This window comes from Podarcis gaigeae (genome assembly GCF_964106915.1).
Source record: "Podarcis gaigeae genome assembly, chromosome: 4".
NCBI classification, from domain to species: Eukaryota; Metazoa; Chordata; class Lepidosauria; order Squamata; family Lacertidae; genus Podarcis; species Podarcis gaigeae.
Window position 1 is genome coordinate 84,415,363 of NC_139677.1, and position 24,456 is coordinate 84,439,818.

The 24,456-nt window shown below is 43.1% G+C and overlaps 2 protein-coding genes across 6 annotated transcripts in view; both read right to left on the reverse strand.

Annotated features, from left to right (window-relative positions):
- The window catches only part of MPHOSPH8 (M-phase phosphoprotein 8), a 56,516-nt gene extending 43,108 nt beyond the window's left edge, over positions 1–13,408 (reverse strand). For all 5 annotated transcript variants that reach the window (XR_014563571.1, XM_083736323.1, XM_083736324.1 and 2 more), the window contains exons 1-10: positions 13,121–13,408; positions 9,963–10,118; positions 6,907–8,037; positions 6,197–6,296; positions 4,007–4,234; positions 3,085–3,210; positions 2,525–2,613; positions 1,802–1,942; positions 1,112–1,198; positions 30–184 (exon numbers count right to left, since the gene is read on the reverse strand). Coding sequence is in view for 4 of the 5 variants with exons in the window: in XM_083736323.1 (XP_083592449.1) it covers positions 30–184; positions 1,112–1,198; positions 1,802–1,942; positions 2,525–2,613; positions 3,085–3,210; positions 4,007–4,234; positions 6,197–6,296; positions 6,907–8,037; positions 9,963–10,118; positions 13,121–13,291 (2,384 nt within the window). In the remaining variant the exon portion in view is untranslated. The remainder of the gene's footprint in view (positions 1–29; positions 185–1,111; positions 1,199–1,801; positions 1,943–2,524; positions 2,614–3,084; positions 3,211–4,006; positions 4,235–6,196; positions 6,297–6,906; positions 8,038–9,962; positions 10,119–13,120) is intronic.
- Positions 13,409–14,880: 1,472 nt separating this feature from the next.
- The window catches only part of PARP4 (poly(ADP-ribose) polymerase family member 4), a 50,928-nt gene continuing 41,352 nt past the window's right edge, over positions 14,881–24,456 (reverse strand). The window contains 7 exon segments of the mRNA XM_083735857.1: positions 14,881–15,462; positions 16,179–16,588; positions 18,563–18,692; positions 19,745–19,847; positions 20,846–20,950; positions 21,260–22,018; positions 24,120–24,344. Of these exon segments, the coding sequence (XP_083591983.1) occupies positions 16,414–16,588; positions 18,563–18,692; positions 19,745–19,847; positions 20,846–20,950; positions 21,260–22,018; positions 24,120–24,344 (1,497 nt within the window). The 3' untranslated portion in view covers positions 14,881–15,462; positions 16,179–16,413.

Genomic DNA, 24,456 nt, shown 5'->3' on the forward strand with positions numbered 1-24,456 from the left:
ATTGAATCATCTCTCAAGCAAGTACTTACGTAGCCAAGTGACTTGTGAGGAGTTCTTGTACTTGTAAGTTATTATACTGTTTGGCAAAATGGAGGGCACTGGTCTGATGCTTTGATGAAATGTTGCAGTCTGCTCCACTTTCAATCATGAGACGCACAAGATCGTAGTTCCCTCTCCTGCAAGCCTGCGAGTGGAAGTGGAGAAAGCAACAGCAAAGGCACCATTATTTACGAAGTATTCTGGAGTAGCAATTCTCATGCAAAGAAAGGAAAAGAAAGTATTCCCTTATGAGGTTTTAAAGACCTTTCAGGTAGAGTCCAAATAACAGCACCAGTTCTATGTCAACCTTCACTCAATCTTAGGGGAAGAGAGAATGTGACTGAGAAGCAACCTCACTCTAGATGGTTGGGGTGAAGTGAGAACAGCTGATAGCCTTGCCCTCCATGAATCTGTGTAATCCTCTTCTGAAGCCATCAAAGTTGGTGGCCACCACTACCTCCTGTGGGAACAAGTTCCCAGTTTAACTATGCATTCTTTCTTTTATCTTAATTCAGTTTTACGGGACGTCCACTTGTCCTAGTGTTACAAGAGAGAAAGAAAAACCTTTCTTTATCTCAGGGTTTCCCAAACTTGGTTCTCCAGCTGTTTTTGGACTACAATTCCCATCATCGCTTACCACTGATTCTGCTAGCTAGGGATGATGGGAGTTGTAGTTCAAAACCAGCTAAGACACAAGTTTGGGAAACCCTGCTTTATCCACTTTCGCCCTGTCATGCAGAATTTTACAAATTTCTGTCTTATAGCCTCCTACTTGCCTTTTCTCTAAACTAAGGTCCCAAATGCTGCAATCTTTCCTTAAAGGATAATTGTTCCATTCCCTTGATCAATTTGGTTTCCTTTTTCTGGACCCTTTCCAGCTCTACAGTATTCTATTTGAGGCCAGGCAACCAGAACTGGACATGAACAAGTTAAAAAGAACAGGACCCAATAACGATGAAGTTGGTCCCATCAATGTCAATAGGTCAATCCTGAGTAAAACTTAGTTGAGTATATCCAGTTTTAACAAAATTTTTCAAATTTACTCCTCATAAGTCAGGCAAACAGGGCATACCTTCATTAAAGCTGTTTCACCATTATTTTGCTGCAAATTTACATATGCTCCAGCCTCCAGAAGGATGGCTGCAGTAGTTAGGTTGTTCTATAAGAAAAAAATAATGGTTAAAGTATGAATAGTCTGAACCTAGATAGAATGTTGAAAGCAGAGAATTTTAGTACAGCGAAGAGCCATAAAAACTAACTTAAGGCAGTCCTGTAATAGGCTTAGATATATTTAATTAAAAGTTTTCAGAAACCAGTTCTATTCTGCAGGACTGTCTATAGTAAACTGTAATGCCAATGATAGCCATCGAGTGATACCTATGCCTCCAGATAAAAATGTGATAATTTTAAAAACATCTCTAAAAAACATCCTTCAGATGTTTTGGAATATAATTCCCATCAGTCCAAACCAGCAAGAAGCCTGACCAAAAGACTTGTAACATAATCTCATAATTTTAGGGTGCGTGTCCCCTGAAAATTCAAACAAGACACTGGAAAATCAGTTTCTTTAAAACAGTAACCAGATACAGGGACTAACAAGTACTGTAGATCCTGGAGTCTGGAAGCCTCAGCAGTCCAATCATCCTGCTACAGACCAACTTTTAATTTCTTATTCCAAACAAGCAACATTAAACAAATGAGAAGAGCTTTTAAAGAAATGTCCTCAATTTAAAGGGAAGAGGCAGACAGAAAAGAAACTCACCTTTTCAGCTGCTAGAATCAATGCAGTTGTTCCATTTTTTTGTTTACAATTAACTTTTGCTCCTTTCCTGATGAGAAGACGGATGATGTCATCATGACCTCCTGCAGCAGCGAGCATCACAAGAGTCATTCCACTAGCATCCTGAAACAGTGGTATATTATTGTTTGGGTTTTGGTGACATTTTTCTAAGATACAACAGGACCAAATGTTCTATTAGCAAAAGGTAATTCACAAAGCTGCTTGATGTTCCCTCTTCAATGCTTAAGCTTTTTCTTCAGGCAGCCACAGATGGGCAGGGTATAGTAAAATTATTATCATTACAGCAAAGAAAACAGGGACAATTTTTTTCATACTTCATTAGACTACTGAGATGACGGAATTCATACCCCAGGTTATTATTTTTAATGTTTATACTTTATTTTAGAATTTTATTCTGTAGATTTATAATCTTCTCTTTGATTGGTATCTTCAGCGTGGCTCACAACATTTATCAAAAACATGCATTAAAAACCATACACTTGGACTCTGGTTTCATTTTTACATTAGTTACCGAAAGACTGCAGAAGGCAATGTAGTTTAATTTACATTTAATACAACACTACTGTGTCACCTGCATGTACAAGAAATTTGGTGAGTTAAATGAACTACTGAAATGAAAAATAATTAAATTCCTGTTGTATTTTATACAGAGATCATTAAACTATGTATTTAACAAAAGCTTACCTCCTGATCAAGATTATATTCTTCATTTGAATTAAGTGCCATTTTCACCACAGCATACTGTCCATTTTTAACAGCATCACGGAGCTGAGCTAAAAGTAAATAGGTTCAACAGTTCAATTTCAAAACTAGAGGTATGAAGATGCTCTATCAGTCTCCACACAAACATATCCCTCTATTAGCTTATCTTAACTATTTACGCTCCACCAACCACAAATAAAAAGTTGGGGAACATAAGACACATAAGATTTTTAACACAGAAAAAAAAATTCATATCTATCTATCTATCTATCTATCTATCTATCTATGGGTAAGTTCAATTTTCTAAAATCTAGCAACTTATTATCAAAAAATTAGAACCTTCCAATAAAAGAACTAACAGAGACTCTGGAGGTTGTCTCAAAAGGGATTATGAAATGGGATATACCATTGCTTCTTTAGCCTCCTGATAATAATTGCATTTAAAGAGAACATGAAACACTGACTCCACCTCTCTGTTATTTACAAGGGTTTTGTTATATCCGCCATCTAAAAGTTTTGAGGGCAAGGCATTTGTTACTGACCAGGTGATATAGCTTCAGCTGCCGAGTCATTCTCATCTTCTCCATCAAGATGCTTTTGAAAGTCCTCCAGCGTCAGCCGCTCTAACTGCATGTCCATGCCCAAATTAACAGTTTGCTGCTTTGCATCTACGAAGTTAGAATTTTTAGGGGGGAGAAGAGAGACAACTTTGTCATCACCAACTAAATCAGAGCCTCTGCAGACATTTTATACCCTTTCTATCTATCCTTCTCTAAGTCAAACAGAACCATAATACACAGTGCACTATAGGCTGGAGGGCCAATAAAGTGAAGCTTCATCCAAGACTGACCCAACCTGCCTGGGTTCCCAGATGGTGCTCACCCTCTGCTGGATGGATCTGCACTCCTGAAGATAAACGTTTGCAATCTGGAGCATTGATCCATCTTAGTCAGTGGATCATTTATTATCCAAGCAGAAATGGTATCACAAATTGCATTCCAAGTTCACGTTCCTTGGCAGATGATCCCATAATCAGACCCAAAGCATCAACTCATCATTGCAGTCTTGCCCTTAGCCACTTTTGAGTTATGAGAGAATATCAGAGAAACCACTGGAATTCCCTGGAATACTGAACTGCTCAAGTTGTAGATTTTGAGATTCAAAGGGGCTTCAGACTAAGAAGTCTCGGCAGCAGGAAATAGTAAGACCAACGTATACCTGGTTTTGGAGAATGGGCTCTGTCAGAGTGTAAAATGGGGCATGGCAGGGAAGTAAAGTAAAGCAGAGTATATAATTCTGAGCCATCTGAGGCCCAAGTATGTAGAAATTTTTCAAGTGTTCAAAACAAGTTCTTTAAGCCAGAGGACATAACTAGAACCTGTACTTAGCAAAGAACTCAAACTCAAGTGATCTATGTTGTTGTTGTTTTTATCTTTCGTCCTCTACTTCACACTTCCTACATACCAGAATTGTCCTCAATGACATCATGGTCCCCCTCTGCTGCAATATAAGCCCAGGTATCCGTCTCATCCCTTGTGCTTCTGCTATGTGGTTGTTTGTCTTTTGATTTGAATGCCTCTGAAGATCTGTAGTCCTGCCCCGATTCTTCTCTCTTCCGGTTGTCCAAGTATTCATTTTTTTCTTCTGAAGAAATGCTAAACCCACCAAGGGCACTCTTGGCCTCTTTCAAACCTACAACACAGTTAGCAAGATCATTGCCAATGGCACAGTTTCACTGGGTATAAAGCCTACCATAAACAAAATCTTTTTTATATCTCACAGCACAACCTACTTCATCAAAAAGTGAAAGTCACTTTCTAATTACATTCCAAGGATATTAGATACATTTTCAAGCTGTTCAAAGTCAAGACATTTTGAAACTGCTTAATTTATAGTTCATGTGAAAAGGATTTAGCGGTCTTAGAAGACCACAATCTTAACATGTGTAAACAGCAGCAAAAAAGGCTAATGTTATTCTAGGCTGCATCAACGGAAGTATAGTGTCCAGCTAAAGGGAAGTAATAGTACTGCTCTATTCTGCCTTAGTCACACCTCACCTAGAGTACTGTGTCCAGTTCTGGGCACCACAATTTAAGAAGGATATTGACAAGCTGGAACGTATACAGAGGAGGGTAACCAAGATGATCAAGGGTCTGGAAACCAAGCTTTATGAGGAACAGTTGATGAAGTTGGGTATGTTTAGCCTGTGTAATGGTTCTAGGGGTTGCTCGTGCGTAAGTTGTCGCCACTCCTGGCAAGGTTACCTTGTTGAACCCTTTCTGTCTGGACAGCCTCTCACCCGTAGCTGTCTCAATCGCTGGCAGAATCCGTCAGTGGGCGTTTCTTGAACTTCTTCCAGCAAAGAAGTTCTTTGACGCCAAGTCTCCTCCTACTCTCCCTGCGCAGACGTCTTCTGCGCAGGGAGGGGGTGTGGGCAGCGGAGTACCCGTGCTCTCCCCGCTGGTCTCCGGCGAGGAGTCCTGGAGCCTCCTCTCCGATTCCCCCATCTGCCCCCCTTCTCCACTGGTGTTACGCTGATTTCCTTCCCCAGCAGATGGGCTGCCTCTCTCCCTACTGGGACCCTCTCCGGCATCCCTCTGGAGCCTTCCCTCCGCCTCTGGCTCCGATGGCAGTTCCCTGACATCCTGCAAGAGTGGAGACTGAGAGGAGATATGATAGCCATATTTCAAGACCATATTTCAAGGGATGTCACATGGAATATGGAGCAAGCTTGTTTTCTCCTCCTCTATAGGATTTGAAACAATTGATTCAAGTTAAAAGAAAGGAGATTCCAACTAAACACCAGGCAGAATTTTCTGACAGTAAGAGCTGTTCAACAGTGGAACGGACGCCCTCAGAAGGTGGTGGATTGTGTTTCATTGGAGTCTGGCTATCTGTCATGGATACTTTAGTTAAGATTCCTGCATTGCAGGGGCTTAGATTAGATGACCCTTGGGGACCGTTCCAATTCTACAATTATCTGGTTCCATGGAAAAAAGATTGGGTGGCATTCAATTAAGATGTACTCAGAGTAGACCCATTGAAATTAATGGCCCTAACTTGGTCATGCACATTAATGAGCCTGCTCCAAGTAAAACAACCTTTACTTTTTTAGCTTTTGAAAGGCCTTCAAAATTTATTATGAACGACTTGATGAAGCTTAAAAATATCACCCAAGTACTGGTGCTTATTTTTGATGATACATTACTTTAGTATACACGTACAAGTTTCAAAAATATATTCTGCATTGTTTTACTAAACTGACTAGAACATAATAGCACCAATGTGCTAGAGTCTTCGGATTAGATCTCCCGGCCTGCATACATTATTTGGAAATTTAAGGTTGGGAACAATCAATTTCCTCTGATTATCAAGGTATTTGTACAATATTACCTGGGCAAAACAGTAAGAAAATATTGCATAACAAAAATAATTAATTCGCTAGTTTCGCATATGGAATGTTGTCAAAATGAAACTTAATTTTACACACTGGACAGATATCAGCATGAAATAATTCAGGACCAAATATAACTAAACTGAACATGGTTGCAATATAAAGCATAACTTTAACAGCGGCAAACAGCATACTGTACTGTAAATAACTGGGTGGATTACACTGATGTTCTAAAATGACTTTAGAGATTACACACTTACTTTTCAATCCCTTCACATCTTTTTTGCCTTTTTCCTCCTTTTCAGAAACAAGCCTTTTCAGAAGCTTCTCTTTTGATTCACTTTTTTTGGTTTCTTTTTCCTGGAAAAGAACACTAAATATACAAAGCAGGTTCTTAAATGCTTAATGGCAACAGAAACTAAGAAACCTTGAAACTTTTGTACTTAACCTTCTGCTTTGTTAGTAACAAAAAGAGCAAGGCTTGGATATTAAATTGTAGATACTCTAAGAAGCAGTAAACATGTTCTCAATGGCCAGTCTATTCCACCTAAAGTTGGCAGTCATTAAAAATAAAATTGAGATGTATTTTAAGATGCTTAAGGATTCATGCAATGACCACAATCCAAAAAGCTGCTCTTAGGTGCACTTGAGGGTTTAGACCTGTTTAGTGAGAATCTTTGATCTTTTTTGAACAGATTCATTAGCTTTAAATATCATTTGCCATACTGGAGATAAAAAACAATAAAAACAGCACAGCACTATTATGCCCTTTCCTTAAAAAACAAAGACCTGCATGTTAATTGCATTTAAGCCATTAGTTTGGCTCTAAAACCACTCAAGAGAATTGAACATGATTTGAAGTGCCTAGAAAAGTTAATTAAGAAAAGCAGAAAGGGGCAAAAAGATGTCCAGAAAAGGGCACAAGGTAAACTATAAAACCTTTGATTATGCATTATCCACTTTAGATTACCTTAGATAAAGTGCTTCTTTCCTTTGGGATGTCATCAGTATTCGGCTCACTTTTAAAGATATTCTTCTTGCTGTCTGTGTTCCCTCCTTTACTGTATTCAGAATCCAGGATGAATTTTTCGAACACATTGTCACCTATGGAATGCTGAAAAGACCTCTCTTTCACCTTCTCCTCATCTGCTCTCGTATTTACATTCTTCTCTTTGCTTTCAACAGCAGTTGACTTTAGAGAAACATCCTTGGCATAGGAAGGGCTTGACTTAGTCTCTTTGATTTTCAATTTTGAATTATTGCTTACTTCCCCTGCTGAATCAGTGGACTTGCGTCCTCGTTCATCAGCAGACAGTTTCACACCTTTCTGCAAGGGAGCAGGTGTAGCTGGCCTCTTATTGTCAGCCTCAGCTTTTACTTTATCTGTCATCTTCTGCTTTTTGTGTGCATTTTTTCTCTCCAAATTCTTGTCCACTTTTCTACTGTCCTCAAGTTCTTCAGACTTTATGTGTTTCTTCTTTTTCTTCCTAACCCTTACTTCAGAACTATCCTCTGAGCTTGCTGAACTGTCTAGCTGCCAAGCTGAAACCCTGGGCACATTTTCTTCTTCCAAGGGGTCTTTCCCAGCAGATGTCTTCTGTTTCTCCCCACTGCTGTCTGAATCGAAATCTGGAGTTTTGAAATCTGCAACTTCAGAAAATAAATCTTCCAGCATGCTAGATTCAGCATCCAACTGTTGCGTACTGAATTTTCCCTTTTGCAAAGATTTAGTCTCTTTAGGCTCCTCTTTCATTTTTTTCTTTCCATCTTTGATTTCTCCCTTTTTTTTACTGGTGTCTTTTAGATCTTCTCTCCTCTGCTTTTTGGAATCTTTTGTATCTTCCTTTGAATCTGAAGTTCTTTTCTTTGGTTTTGAATCTGAAGCCAAACTATCAGAGGAATTCTCACATTCTAGTGCAGGTTTTTCTTTACCTTTTGCTGATTTAGACTTTTTCTTTTGCATTTCATCTTGGCTTTTGTCCTCCTTCTCTTTGTATTTTTTCTTTTTCTTCTTTGGAGACATGTCTCCTTTTGTATCACTTTGCCAGTCACTGTCTGCTTCAGAATCTGCTTCAAAAAGATCATCATTTAAAGGCAGCTTCTAGAGAAGAGAAGGAAAGTTGATTTAGTGATCTAGTGCCTAATTAAATGGTCAAATCTGGATTAATGGCACTCTAAAGTTGACTGTTGCTTCCAAGGATTTTGTTTTGAGTAAAAGAACTGAACTGAACTCATGGTCCTTTCATACAAAAGTCCAATCCTGGTTACTCCCCCAAACTTTCTTAATTTCAGCAGTATAGTTTAGGGCAGAGTGGGGAGTCACTCTGTTGTTATTGTTCAGAAATCCTTGCTGATCTACTGCCTATCACTCAGAGATTCACTAGTAGATCCCAATCTACCTCTTGCTCATCCTTGCCCTACAAGAGAACAGAATCCAAAGGCCATCGAAGGCACAGCCAAGGGCTCAGATGTTCCTAGTAGCATTTTTTTTACTATTTTCTCTTTGACGAGGCATACTACACATTACCATATTTTTCGCCCCATAGGACGCACCTAGGGTTTTTTTTGGGGGAGGGGGGAATAAAGAAAAAAAATATATTTCCCTCCCAGGCGCAGGGATGGCGCGGGGGAAACCCGAACTTCCCCCGACCCCAGCCCCGAGAACAGCCTGCTATCCGCAAGCCTAGGGAGCCCGGCGGGAAGTCGCCCCGGTCTCCCCAGGCTTGCGGAGAGCTGGCTTGCGAAATGCTGGCAGCTCTGCGCAGCTCTCGGGAGCCTGCCGCGACTTTGCACCGGGCTCCCTAGGGTTGCACAGAGCTTCCTGAAGGCAGGAGAGCGAGAGGGGTCGGTGCGCACCGACCCCTCTCATTCTCCAGGCTTCAGTAAAAGCCTGCATTCGCCCCATAGGATGCACACAAATTTCCCCTTCATTTTTGGAGGGGAAAAAGTGCGTCCTATAGGGCGAAAAATACGGTAACTCTAAAAGGAGCCTGTTTCAAGAAACCCCAGCCACCCTGAGCTGTGTAGAACTAAGATGCATGGTTCTTTAGTCTAAAACTGTAACTCCTAAAACGCATTTAACAAATGTTCAAAATCTGTGTGATTCTCAGCTAACAAAAACGAGTATGTTACTAAAAAGAACTAAGTCCTATTGACTTCACTGGATTTACTCTCTATTAAATGTGGTTTTATTATTGCAGTCTTAAATAAAAAGGTAATGATGAGCACTACTCTCTTCCTTATTAAAATGAATGATAATTGCTTTGGAGCACAGTGAAAATGTACAGATTTCACAAGGATCAAGATGACCAAACTAATTTCCTTTGTAACAAACAAGCAAAATTCCTGTTTGAAGATTCCTTCCTCCTCACAACAGTTGCTGATAGAATTTTCAGTAAGTAGTATCTGACCAAAGGGGTCTGTAGAAACATCAAGGGTATCAAATATGCACATAATAAACTGAGGCTATTTTAAAAACCACTACAGTAGTACCTCGGGTTAAGAACTTAATTCGTTCTGGAGGTCTGTTCTTAACCTGAAAATGTTCTTAACCTGAAGCACCACTTTAGCTAATGGGGCCTCCCGCTGCCGCCACGCCGTTGCTGTGCAATTTCTGTTTTCATCCTGAAGCAAAGTTCTTAACCCGAGGTACTATTTCTGGGTTAGCAGAGTCTGTAACCTGAAGTGTCTGTAACCAGAGGTACCACTGTACAGGAAAAGAACCACCATAGTTCATCAAATAATGAAATGCTTTCTACCAACTAAAGTAATAGGAGCAGATTATATTAATGATAGGTGCATTTTCAACCATAATAAATCATCCTAAGCAGGCAACTGATTAACCCTGAAGACAGTAATTACAGACAACAGTTATCTCACTACACAGAATTTTACCAAAACAGAAGGGAGAAAACCACACAGCCCCCCAAAAGACCAATTTCAGTTAAAAGGGTAATGCCCTTTATGATGGGGGGGGGGTACAAAATAAATTCCTTAGTGGTAGATAAAAATTGAAATCAAACATACCTGTACCTCTTTTTTAACAGGTTTAGGCTTAGAATCCACTATTTTCTTTCGGAACTCAAGCAGCACTTCTCTACAGTCTTCTAAATGTTCTTCAGGTTCCCATGTATCATCATCTGGGGAATATCCTTTCCACCGTACTTTGTATAGTATTTTACCCTAACAAAGCAAAGAGAGTTAGTAAGCACATGGCGTAGTAACAACAACAACAACAACAGCTACTTATTTATACCCTGTCCATCTGACTGGGTTGTGACAACCACTCTGGGTGGCTTCCAACTCAATATAAAAATACAACTAAACACCAAGCATAAAAAACTTCCTGATACAAGCTTGCCTTCAGATGTCTTTGGAAAGTCATGTAATTGGAATTCTCTGACATCTGATGGGAGGGCATGCCGCAGGATGGGCGCCACTACCGAGAAGGCACTCTGCCTGGTTCCCTGTAACTTCACTTCTCGCAGTGAGGGAACAGTCAGAAGGCCCTCAGAACTGAACCTCAGTGTCTGGGGTCCCGGCAGCTGCTCCCAGTCACCCGACTGGCAGCCACATTCTGGATTATTTGTCATTTCTGAATCACCCTTAAAGGTAGCCCCATGTAAAGTGTATTGCAGCACTCCAAGTGTGAGATAATCAGAACGTGTACCACTCTGGTGAGACAGTGTGCAAGCAAGTAGGGTCTCAGTGTTGGTTTTTGTGTGTTGCCACTGTGCAGTGCCTTTGGAGTCATAAGACTCTGTTTTGCATTCCAGAGATTCCAGGCTGTTGGAAGTCTCACGGAAGACAGGAGACGGATGGGATATTACTGGTTTCCTGTTCCTTTATTTCAGTTGCTCTCTGCTTTCAGAGAAAGCATATTTCTTTTCTGTCTGCGTAGTTAGGAATAAAAATATTTGCAATGCAGCTCAAACATCTCGTCCTTCCCTGTTGCTGGATACTCTGTGTAATGAGGGAACATACCTGGAGTCTTATCAGAGGCTCAGGTCGTTAATCATCGTCGGAGGCGATTCTGAAGGACTCAATTGGAGGTTGAGCTTTTCCAGCTCGGTCGAACGCAAGTCCGACACTCAGCAGTTATTAATAGTATAATGGGGCATAGCCAGGATTTATTTCAGGGGGGCAGGCTTTATGCTGGGGGGGGGGGGCAAACAGAGTTATTTGTGATACAATTGATCAGTTAAGTATTTTTTATTTACTTAATTGGGGGAAGCTGCTTCCCACCCCTGGCTGCACCCATGAATGCACTGGCTCACTGACTGGTTCATATATGGCTAAAGTTCTCTCTGTTTCTCATGTGTTTTGTGGGGGGTGGGAACAATGAATGTATCCATTCATTGATTAAATGTTGGGCGCTGTGTGTGTGCACGCACCATGGATTTGAGGGGCAATATCCAATTTTTCACAGGGTCTCAAACTCCAAGTAAAACTGCCACAATCCTCACTCACAAAATTGCTGCCAATTCCTACAGTGCCAATGTGGATAGAAGATCAAAAGTGTAAGCACCGTGTTCAAAAGTGGGTTGTTGTTTTTTAAAAGCAGGGCCTGACTACCTCTGGAAACAGAACAAGACAATATTTGCATCCAATATAACATACAATGGTGCCTCGCAAGACGAAATTAATTCGTTTCGCGAGTTTTTTCGTCTTGCGAAGCACGGTGTCGGGAAAGTTTTGGTCTTCAAAAACCTCAAAAAAGGGGGGTGCTTGGGAGGGAGGGAGAGGCGGGCGCGGGGCATGGGGGGAGGCGGGGCGGAGGTTGCTGCCTGAGCCCCCAGGATCGGTTCCGCTCGCCTTGCTCTGACCCTTTGCACTACAGTCGGCGCCGTCTTGCTGCTGCTGTCGCCGCGGTAGTCAAAACTTCTACCGGCCTAAAAGTTGTCTGGCGCAAAATCCCTTCTGCAGCAGCAGTCTGAAAGAAAGCGAGAGCGCCAGCCAGCCAGCCGCGGGCAGGAGGGAGGGAGGGACCGTCGGCGACAGTGGATGCCTATTGCCCCTGTTGCTGCTGCAGCCGGCCAGCCAGCCAGTAGCGCGCGAGCAGAGAGGGGCACATCCAGCCCGTTGGAGAGGAGCGCGGGGGCACGTCCCTGGTGGCTCCCGAGCTGACCTTGCCTGGCCCGGCACCTTCCGCGCTGCCAAAGGGCAACTCACCTGCTGCCTGCGCTGCGCTGGGACTAACTCGAGCGGGGCGAGGAGAACACACACTTGCGCAAACACACACACCGAGAGGCAAACTTGCCGCAGCCGTCGACGTCGCGGGGTTGGAAAGCGCGGAGATGCAGGTAGGGGGCGCCCCTCACAGGGCGAGCGCTGGAGGGCCCATGCAGGCACTCTTGTCACCGCCAGGGCGCTGGGGGGGGGGAGGGAGAAGGAAGGAGCCCCGTCCGAAGAGCCCGGAGCCTGGCCTCCCTAACTGGGAGTTGTGGGGAGGGAAGTGTGCGCGCCTTGCTATTTTTCGCCGAAACAAAGCTCCCTCTCCCTCAGAACCCGCCTTCACGCGTTCTTGCCCCTACAGAGACGCACACCGTGTGCTATGAGTTGCTCCTCAAAGTCAAGTCGCAACTGTATTAACGGTTTTAAGAAAAAGGAAACAAACTTGCAAGACGTTTCCGTCTTGCCAAGCAAGCCCATAGGGAAAATCGTCTTGCAAAGCAACTCAAAAACGGAAAACCCTTTCGTCTTGCGAGTTTTCCGTCTTGCGGGGCACCACTGTACTGCCACTAGCGGGGGCGGGGGGCCCTCTCAGACCAGCTGTTTTGCATTGGCTGCAGAAAGAGGAAAATAGGTACGAGGCATTTAACAAGGATGCGATGAAGAAGTGTAGGCCTCTTGAAAGGGGAAGATGAAGAGGTCCGCGCCGAAAAGGAGGCGTTTTAATACGGAATGGGCAGTTTTAAGGGCGGAAACTGGGCGCATCCTAACCCTCACAAAGTTGGTGCACCTACGTCTCCATGACGCTGTTTATGCTTTAAATGATTAAAAAAAACAACCCACATATAGCAAAAGCCCGCCCTTTTCGTGCCAGCTACACATCCCGGGGCAGTTTGTGTCCCAACTGTGCGCTAAAAATCAACAGGAACAGCCCGGCAGCTGCGAGGCAAAGGGAAAGCGCCCTGCCAAGACCTTCGCTGCCTTCTCAAGGCCCGACCCCCCTCCGGACTCACGTCTTCGGTTTTCACGTCGAGGATCTTCTCCACCTCATAGACGTCCTCATCATCTTCGTCGCTGTCGCCGCCTCCCCCCGCTGTAGTCCCCGCTCCTTCTCCTCCTGCAGCCGCCTTCTCCTTCCTCGCCGCCGCCTCCTCCTCCTCCCCACTCACGACGGCCGCCGCCATGTTGGAGCCGAACGTTCCAGCGGCGTCTGTGAGGAGAAGCTGCTGCGTTCGCCTCTCCCCTCGCACACACGGCTAAAGGCAACAAAGCGGCCTAGCGGGCGGCGAGGGCAGCCCGCCAATCCGCAGTCGGCGCCATCCGCTGCAGCCAATCAGGGCAGCTTTCGGGAGAAGCGGCCAATGCGAGGCAGGTTCCGGGAAGCATCCAGTCAGAGAAGGGGGCGGGAACTCTTCCTTCGGTGTTCCGTTTCCATCCCGTGAGGCGGATGTGAGGGGGTTTCCATGGAAACCGATAGCTCTATGAGGTGTCGGCGTGCCCGTTTGTCCGACTGGGACAATTTTTGAACTTTTTAATTTTTTTAAAAAAGGAACCTTTCTGCACAGGAGTGCCAACCTGAATAAAATATTGTGTGTGTTATCACTGTGGAAAATCTAATATTTTTTTTTTAATGAATAAAATATTGTGGGGGCCCAGCTAAGCCCCGCCCCGCATAGTCAATGGTATTATGCAGTGCAACACACACTATTTGAATGGGAATGCCCATCAACTTTGTGGGGGCCTGATCCCCTCAAATATTTTACTGTTGGGGGTCCACGGCACCAAGGTGTTGGCTCCTATGCGTCTGCATGGAATGTAGTTAAGTCGATACAGCGTGAGACCCTAAATAACAGGGTTGTGGGTTCTAGACGCACGTAGGGCAAAAAAGGTTCCTGCATTGTAGGGGTCTGGACTAGATAACCCTCGGGGACCCTCTATAATTATATATATGAGGTTTTTGAATGAAACCAAACCGAAGTGGATGTCCCCCGAGGGAGCAGTGCTGTAGCAGAATGACATCCGGTGGGATGGAGGAATCAGTGTAGGAGTCTTAAGGTGGGAGTGAAGTTGAAAAACGAACCTACAGAGAAACAGGGCGAACCCAGTGTTTGTTAAAACAATTTTGGTGCCTTATATGGCATTTATATTTGTTTTTGCTCTGGTTTAGTATTAGGCTCCCCCTCCTTCATTGTACTAATATGTGTTTGTGGAGAAGTAGTATTTATAAAGTAATTGGGACCAGGAGGGGAGGCTTTTAATACAATTAAACATGGCATCCAGCCATGTCTTAGTGGGATAGGCCTTGGAGGCAGTGGTATCACTATGAATTAAAAGCAGCAAGGAAAGGAGTCTAGTTCAAATGGTTATCACCGATATTTCTTCATATATTTCCTAAAGAATGATGCAAACCTGACCACCAAACCATGTTAATTTGCAGCTAAGTGTTGAATCTAATGATGCCCATCCACAAACATCCTCTTCCGCCCGCATATTTATTTAATCTTTTATTCTTACACAAGAAGGTCTTGCCTCTCTTCATTGGACTGTACTGCATTTTGCACAATTAACCTATAGAGAAAGTGTCTATACTTCATAGGGTCTTGTTTATGGCTAACACACATGACCTTTTCTGAAGTGTGGGACTCTAGGAACATATGCACTGGACCATTTCCCTTTTCCCCATTCCAGCATTGCTTTTCCTAGCTGAATCTTCACAAAAACAAAGTAGCAAATAAATTCCCATGATTTGCAGGTAGAAAAGAAGGCTGGATAGTTACTGAGCAGCTTAGCGTAGTTTATTTTAATCAGGTGCAATTATATTTGAAAAATTATCAGAATGGTTATTCACACAGAAAAAATATTTGTAGCTGGGTAGATGTATTGATTTAGTTCAGAAAATAACTGTTGGACTAATGTGTCTATAATGATTACTTATTAATTTTTAAAGAGACAGTGTTTACAAATCCAAACTAAATGCAAACTATCCCAATACATTATTACATCCACTCTGATAGCACTTTCTTTATCAGCTTATGGCTGAAGGAACCTTTTTCTGCATTATACTTAGCTACCATGTTACATGCATTCTTTTGCCAGCATTAACTACCAGAGGCAATAAGATTCAGGAACATTTTCATTGAATCTGTTACACTGATGGAAACCTGTTTAAAAAAATAAATACTACGCAGTCAATCTCCAAACAGTTTCCATTCCCACAAACTTGTTTAAGCTTCTGCCCCACTATTTGCTTGTCAATCTTTATATTTCACTTCCCCATAACTACCAGGTTCATCAGCTAAACTTTTGACATGAATAGTACTGAGCCTCCTGGTCAGAATATCTCTTAAACACAAATCTGTCAAATCTGTGTCCAGGGCAGCTGTTTACCAGCTCCATCTGGTACGTAGGCTGAGACCCTATCTGCCTGCGGACTGTCTCGCCAGAGTGGTGCATGCTCTGGTTATCTCCCGCTTGGACTACTGCAATGCACTCTACGTGGGACTACCTTTGAAGGTGACTCGGAAACTACAACTAATCCAGAATGCGGCAGCTAGACTGGTGACTGGGAGCGGCCGCCGAGACCATATAACACCGGTCTTGAAAGACCTACATTGGCTCCCAGTATGTTTCTGAGCACAATTCAAAGTGTTGGTGCTGACCTTTAAAGCCCTAAACAGCCTCGGTCCAGTATACCTGAAGGAGTGTCTCCACCCCCATCATTCTGCCCGGACGCTGAGGTCCAGCGCCGAGGGCTTTCTGGCGGTTCCCTCATTGCGAGAAGCAAAGCTACAGGGAACCAGGCAGAGGGCCTTCTCAGTAGTGGCGCCCACCCTGTGGAACGCCCTTCCAGCAGATGTCAAAGCAATAAACAACTACCTGACATTCAGAAGACATCTTAAGGCAGCCCTGTTCAGGGAAGTTTTTAACGTGTGATTTTACTGTATTTTTGGTTTTTATGGAAGCCGCCCAGAGTGGCTGGGGAGGCCCAGCCAGATGGGCGGGGTATAAATAATAAATTATTATTATTATTATTATTATTATTATTATTATTATTATTATTAATTATAAAACAATCATTTTGTAAAACAAAATGAACCCCAACCCAAAATGAATACTGAGAAAACAGGACATAATATTTACTGTATACTATTTTTTTGGTGTTTTATATTCTTGGTTACAATCTGGAGTATCAAAGTTCCATGATCAAATACATAGATAGAAAACCAAAAACTTAATCTGATAAAATCAACATATTATGATTAGAGACAAGCAAATAGATGATGATGCCATATTTCTGTTAGTCTGACTAGATATGAGGTGGGGAAACAACAGTGATGCCAATCCCAATCTCTTCAATATGCAGCAGCTTCTTCGTGGCAAAATCCCAGTCTTTCCCCAGATCAAGACGCTGGCAAATTGCTGGAAATTCTCGTTCAGTTCTCCTTGCCCACTCAACTGCTTTCTTTACAGGTTCAAATGCCCTGTGAACAGTGGAGAAAGGAATGAATGAAATGATCGTGTTGAAATGAAACAGCAACTTGACCATAGCGTCAAGAGGGAAAAGACTTGTTCTGCTGCCCATAGAGGACAGGACCCTCATGGGCCCTGTGACTACAATTGCATAGATTCTGGCTCCATATTAGGAAAAACCTATTAACAGACCAGTCTGAAAATGGAACCAATTGCCTAGTTGGCAGATTTTCCTTGGCAGAGGTTTTCAATTAGAGGTTGGATGCTCTAGCTCTGGATTCTTCACATCAAGGAGGGGGTTGAACTAGATGGCCTAGAAGACTCCCACCAACTTTACCAATTCTTCCTTCATTAAAACAAAGAGGGCATCTGAAATCAACATTGTACAGATTTGTACACATGAAGAGCCATGGGCTCGGTGGTAGCAAAACACATACCTTGCATGCAAAAGATTCCAGGTTTGATGCCTCACACCTCCAAATTCAGCTGGAAAAGATTTCTGACAAACTCTGAAAAGCTCCTTATCAATCAGCTTAGAAAATACTGAGCTAGATGGACCAATGATCTGATCTGTGTAAGGCAGCTACTGACATTCCTAAGCCTCTTTTATTGTAGTGAAACAAAAGGAAAAAAATCCTTCCAGTAGCACCTTAGAGACCAACTAAGTTTGTTATTGGTATGAGCTTTTGTGTGCATGCACACTTCTTCAGATACACACAAAAGCTCATACCAATAACAAACTTAGTTGGTCTCTAAGGTGCTACTGGAAGGAACTTTTTTATTTTGTTTCGACTACGGCTACCTACCTGTAACTTCTTCCAGTGAGATTTATGTGGAGGTTTCCAATGGATTGCGAGTACCCTTAACATAGCTATACCACAAACTAATTACAACAAACTGTAATTCAGGAAAACCTAAGAAAAAAAAACTTGCTACAGCGCCCCCAACGATACAGGGGATGGGTATCTGTTGGGAGTTGGTGTCATTCATTCTCAGAAAGCAAGAACATTCTGTGTTGCTGTTATCTGTGAGAAGCTAGTTTCCAGAAGCTGCTAGCTTGGACAGCTACAAGGTCAAAGAAGGAGGTAATCTGGGCATGTGCAGCTTCTGGAGAGTGACGGTGAGAACTCTTTTAAGGAGTCTGATCTTAGCCATCAAACTGGCTGGATGTAATGAGACCTCTGCCTGGAGAGGCAGAAGCAATGAACTCTTTGTAAATAGTGTTTGTAACCTTCATGCTTTTTATGACTGGCAGTAAAACTACTTTTCTGTCTGAAGCTGGAAATCTGTGATATATTTGTGTCTTCTCTCTCTGAGCTCAGCTGGGTATCCTTCACCCTGGAAAGCTACGTTTCTCTGCTAATTGGGCCAGCTATGTGGGAAGCGCCGCTGGTCCCATTTTGAAGTTTTTACAACGGCATCAACCCAGGTAGAAGGTTTATCTCTAAAGTTAGCATTTGAAATGGATTTAGTTACAGACTGGGTGGTTAGAACCTCAGACTCTTGATGAACTTAGCCTTCTCCTAATGTTGGACTTGGTCAGTCCTCTTTTCCAAAGACTAAAGTTTCATATTAAACAAGTTATTATTATTTGAAATTCAAGTTACTGTTTAAGCTGCACTCAGGTGTCACCCACTTGGAGTCTCATATCCTGAAACATCCCCCTGAATATGTGTTTTACAGCCAGAGGAGGGCAAATGGCAAATGGAGCACCAACCTGCCTGCCCTCAGCCAGTTGCCACCTTTCCTGCTTTACTTAAAGACAGTCAGAGTGGCTCTACCTGTCAATGGTGCAGGATACATTTCTGGTCTTCCTGACTTCCACCTACAAGTCTCAATGGTCCCCAGCCCCCCGTGTTTACAACCTCAGTTTGCTTTGACTCAAGGAAGTCCTACTACTACGGATTAATGCCTACAACTGATTTAAACGCTTTAGCTTTTAGAGAAGAGTTGCCTGAAATGTTAAGTCTGCTTACAAAACATACCACGATGGGGGAGAGTCATTCAGTGTTGTTAAAGATTTGAAGACGAGGCCTTCCAGTTGCTTGAAACGTATAACCTGTAGCACCAGAAGTGTAGCAATCAACCGCAACAGCTTCTCTTTTCCTTTGGGGCCTGGATGAATAGAAACAAGTAGTAGCATTTAACTGTCTATGCTTCATATTGAAGAATTAATTCTTAAAAGTACTCCTAACTAAAGTGTTAGTGCTGTTGTCAAGCAGACTGGTGGTACCCTGAATATCTAAAACTTGAGTATCAAAAGATTTTCCCCCTAAGAGTGCATGGATTCCCTCTGCCAGTTTGCATTTCTTAGTACAGAAAGTATTGATCTGATGTGTATAGATATTTCCTATTCTAATTAATTCAAGAGGGTTCTGGAAGCTTCTCTGGTTGAAAGAAACAAGCAGAAAATTCATGATATTTGGGTTATTCCTTCAGAGCAGCTGAGTACAGCTGACTTAAACTGGTTCTGTTATCTCTTTCAGTCAAGGTCATGTTGACTATAATAACAAGGCCAGAAGGAGCCTGGGTTTCTCTTTCTATCTCTCTTCCTTCTGGTGTGGCGTTCTGTACATAATATGCTTAGTGTGGAGGTTTAGTCTTATTATAAGTCATTGTAAGTTTAAGTTAAGTCTGCTGCAACTGGATTTCTTATGGACAGTGCCAATCCTAATCCTGAATGTATTGGATTTGTGACCATTATGCTCATTTGACTTCAGTAGCAGTAAAGTTCTGCTGGATGAAATATAATTGCCTCTGGTCTATTTTTGGGGAATCACGCAACATGTTTGTGAAAACCAGAATATCTAATTATATTAAAAAATAATTTGATTCCCACTGGATCATTTACTGTTGTTGAGTGGCAGCCCACAGTTTGCTCATCTTGCCCTGCTGCAGAAGCGGAACTAAATCTGTATACAGCCATAAAGCAAACAACAGCAATAACCTTTTTCTTTTTTGTTCATGAGAACTTTTGTAGGACAGTTGTGAGTGTGCCAGCATGCCACAAAAACCACTCAGGGTAGCTGTATAAATACTATGCCTAGGTTCCACTGAAATCAATAGGCTTTAAGTTAGTCATTACCGACTTTTCACAATGCTTCCAGTGGGAATAAGCATTTCAGAAGTTCGAGTACACTGTATAAAGGAAGTAAAATGGGATTTACCAAGTGAATTAATTCCCTTTTTTGCAAGTGAAACGTTGACAAAATAATCCACATCGAAATCCAGAAGAGTCCCAAGCTCAGGGATCAGCTGCCAAAAACCATCCTGGAAAACACATTCATTGAAAATAAAATGGGGGAAGAGGAGAATTGTTGTGTGAAAGCTATTATTTTCTTTTTTTTAAGGAAAATAAACACATGTAATGAATGGCTCTATAAAAAAAGAAAGCAGGCAGCCTCTTCAACACAGGTGAGGCACAAATGGGCAAAAAGGTAAGGTTTCTCATGTGACAGAAGTGGAAAATTTGACTTCTGGATAGGGCTGCATTTCCCTGGGGGTAATCTGTTTAAGGCTGCACGCCAAGAGTGGGCAGGGCCAGAACCAGAAATGGGGTGGGATGCCCCTTTTCTGTTTTTGCTTTCTCCCTGTTTTTGCCTTTCTTTCCATCTGCATCAAATTAGGCCAAATATTGTGTGCAGCCCTCAGGGTTTAGGTTGCCCACCTCAGTCATTAACATAGGAAGAGACCCAAAGTTTCCTCCCTGGTTATACTTTGTGTTTTCTGTGAGATCTTACTCTGAATTTCTTTCCTTTTTTCTATGCTATGTTTCATTTTCATTTTAATGTCTAATTTGCTTGACGCCCGAAGAACCTGTGTATTGAGGCATCTAGGATATGCAAATACATAAATAAAATTCTGCTTCGTTTAGGAATTTCTATACCACCCCATCAATGGTATCCTCTCTGGGCAGCTCACACATGTAAATCAATAAAATATAAAGATAATCATAAAGCTGCAACAACAAACTTTATTTGTCAAAATTTCCCTCACCCACAGTATCAGAGGGATAGGCCCCCTGTTTCTGCAAAATAATGGTAGAGTCATGGGCGTAACCAGGATTTTTTGGGGGGGGGGCAGGACTTTTGTTAGGGGGGCAGAACCGACGTGATTGGTCAGTTAGTTAAGTACTTCTATTGTTTTACTTTATCTGGGGGGCAACTGCCCCCTTTGCTCCTCCTGGCTACACCCAAGGGTGAGCTCCATTTGTCTGTTTCCCCCCCTCTTTTCTTGCAAAAGCTAGAGGAAAAAAAGAAGGTGCATACCTGATTCTGGAGTTTAAAGAGTTGAGGCCAGGATACAACCCTTAGTGGCTTCTGTGCAAGAAATGATTGACCCTTTTTCATTTTGTGCCTCTCCAGGAGAGTATCCTTTAAAGAGGGAGACAGACAACAGTGTAGAGTGAAAAATATCCCCCAGAGCTAGTCCTCAAGGGATGTGAAGAATCACAACCTAACCCAGCACATCTAGAAGCCCTGCTTTCTAAGGGTAGGTGCTCCATCAAAAATAGTAGTATAGGCTAGAGAAGCAATAAGAACAGATAAGCATATATACTGTGTGTATACACACACACACACACACACACACACACACACATAAAATCACCCAACCTTCACCAGAATGTCCCAGGGTGGATTACAATTAACATACAGTTTTAAAAATAGTTAAAGACATCTTACCCCCTGCAAGCTATAGTGCATCTTGTGAGAAGCCTCAGAGGTTTCCTTTGAGCGCTGCATTTCTGGCACTCTGCGAAGAGGGCTGACCGACTCCTGTGCACTTCCTTGCTTAAGAGGAGCAAACACTCTTTTAGGTGGAAGCGCTGGAAGTGGAAACGGATCCTTCTGTTGAAGCATATCAAATTTCCTCCAGCTAAAGCTTTGGGGGATTGCCTGTGAATCAAACGAACCAGTTGCGGGTGATCCAAAAGTAGAACCAAACGGACCAGTTGCAGGTGATCCAAAAATAGAACCAAACGGACCAGTTGCAGGTGATCCCAAAGCAAACATGTTGAGGCTGCCTCTAGGTAGAGGAGGTGGTGGAGCAGCAGCAGCGGTGCTTATCGGAGCTTGGGGAATTGCCTGTGAACCCAAACTGGGACTGGAAGTAGAACCAAACAGACCAGCTGCTGATGACCCAAAAGCCAACGTGTTGGGGATGCCTCCAGTCAGAGGCGGCAGTGGTGAAGCAGTGCTTATCGGAGCTTGGGGGACTGCTTGTGAACCAAACTGAGCAGCTGCAGGTAATCCAAAAGCAGGTGAGCCAAAAGCAGAATCAAACAGACCAGTTGCAGGTGATCCAAACTTGTGGATGTTCCCATATAGAGGACTAGGAGGCGGTGGAGGAAGGGCGCTTATCGGAGCACTATTTTGGATTCCAAAACCGAAGCCTAAGGAGCTACCCTCAAGCTTGCTGCCAGCAATAGGCGGAGAAGGCACCTATGGGGTAAAAGTTGTTATTTTAGACTCAGATTTGGTTCACACACATTCTGCTTTTCCTACATTAACTACCACAGCCTTGAAAAATCTGCTTCTGAAACCCCTCACACAAAACTCTTGTAATGTTAAGGTATGCCTCCCACCAAGTTGTACAACGGATTTAAAAAAAAAACCCCGGAATGTCTGCCTTTGGAGAACTTCCTCAAAGGACCTTTGGTTTGTTGCGAGATTGCCGTCTAATGGGATTGCCTGGCAGCAGGGGTGTCTAACCAGTGGCTATGAGATGTCAGTAGACTCCAACTCCCACCACCCAGCATGGTAAACAGTCAAAAATGATGGGACTTGTAGCACAGCAACATCTGGAGGGCCATGCACAAGCCAGCCTTGCCTTGGAGTATTCCCTGATCATAACTTGGGATTTAACAGAAGAATGTTAGCATTTCCTAGTGGTTCAGCATCTTTACAAGAGTGAATTGTGAGAAGATAGTTTCTTAATCCTTCTTGAACGTTTGGGGGTTGGGGGAAGCAACCATTGCTTGGAAAAGGGGGCACACCCAACTGTGTGTGTGTGTGTCTGTGTGTGTGTGTGTGTGTGTGTGTCTTTATGCATAACGGAAAGTTTTGCAAGGGGAAGAAGCAGAGTTAGCTGTGATCTGAAGGCAATTGGTGGTATCTCTCTCTGGGGACTGGATGCGAAGGGGTAGATCAGCTGCATGGCAGAAGAGCATATACCAGTTGTGTGCTCCACTTCTATATTTGTAAACAATCCAAATATTACAAAAATGCTGTAGGTATCCAAATAGCACGGCTGCCCCTGGAATTTCTCGCTGCTTGGGAAAGCGGTGTGCATTCCACATATGATCAGACTAGGAGGCTTTCGGAATTACCCGCAAATCAGAACTGGGTTTGGGACAAGATACGTCAGCTAACGGCAATGCAGCTGCCGAACAGTGAGGGGAGAGAAATCGGGAGACTCTGTTCGTTGTTAAGTTTACTAGAGAAGAAATCTCATCTGCTAATTGAGACATGATGTCAGGTATGGAAGTATCACTCAACTATGAAGAAAAATCCATTCATTTAGACTCAAATATGGTTCACACACGTTATAAGGGATGTGGGTGGTGCTGTGGTCTAAACCACTGAGCCTCTTGTGCTTGCCGATCACAAGGTTGGCGGTTTGAATCTGCACAACGGGGTGAGCTCCTGTTGCTCTGTCCCAGCTCCTGCCTACCTAGAAGTTCGAAAGCACGCGAGTGAGCATAGATAAATAGGTACCACTGCAGCGGGAAGGTAAACGCCGTTTCCATGTGCTCTGGCTTCCGTCATGGCACTCCATTCTGCCAGAAGCAGTTTAGTCATGCTGGCCACATGACCTGGAAAGCTGTCTGTGGACAAACGCTGACTCTCTCAGCCTGAAAGCGAGATTAGCGCCGCAACCCCATAGTCGCCTTTGACTAGACTTAACTGTCTAGTGGTCCTTTAGCTTTAACTAATGACACATGTTATGTTTTCCCTAAATTATCATTCAAAACCCTTGAAAATCTGTTTTTGAATCCGCTCAGTGTTTAGACGTGCCTCCCACTGAGGCATACAAGTGGTCAAAAAGTTCCTCAGAATTTTTGTCTGAAGAGAACTTCCTTAGAGGAATTTTAGAAACGCACACCAAATAATGTTAATATTTCTTGGAAGTTCAGCACAGCCAGTGGATGTGTCTTTTCTGAGAGCGCATTGTGAGGAAACAGTTTCTTGATCACCTTGGAATGTTTGAGATGGAGAAGCTATGAATGCCCAGAAACAACTCTGTGTGTGTGTGTGTGTGTGCGCACGCATGTGCGCATAAAGGAAAAAGGGAAGCAGTTTTTGGTATCTTTCCCTGGGGACTGGATGTGATGGAGTGGATTGGCTGTGTGGCAGGCATACACATGCTGGTTGCCTCTGTTTTGGCTCTACTATATGTGTAAACAAACCAAGTAATACAAAAGCATTCTAAGTGCCCAGTGCTCTCTTCCTCCAAAAAAAGACACCTGTGTGAAGTAGTACTGACCCAGGAGAAGCGGTATGCTCTTAGCATATGCCCCGGCTAGGCAGCTTTGGGGATTACCTTCAAGTCAGAACTGAGAAGACAGCTACTCATGTCACCTGCCGGCGTGCCACCTGTAAATTCCTCCAGCAGTGACATACTCAAATTCTCTGCCTCAGTAAGTGGAACTGCCTTCTTAGGTTGCTTCTTAAGAAATGACATCCGCAGTGGAGGAGCAGCTGACATATCTCCGCTCTCATCTTGAAATGCTTCAGGCACGTGGTCGGCCGTGGAAACCACAGACTTCTGCAGAGTAAAATTTATTCTTTTAGTCTCACATCTGGGAAAACACACACTGTTTTTATATATCATTATTCACAATGCTTATAGAATCCCCCCCCCCCAATTCTACGTTATA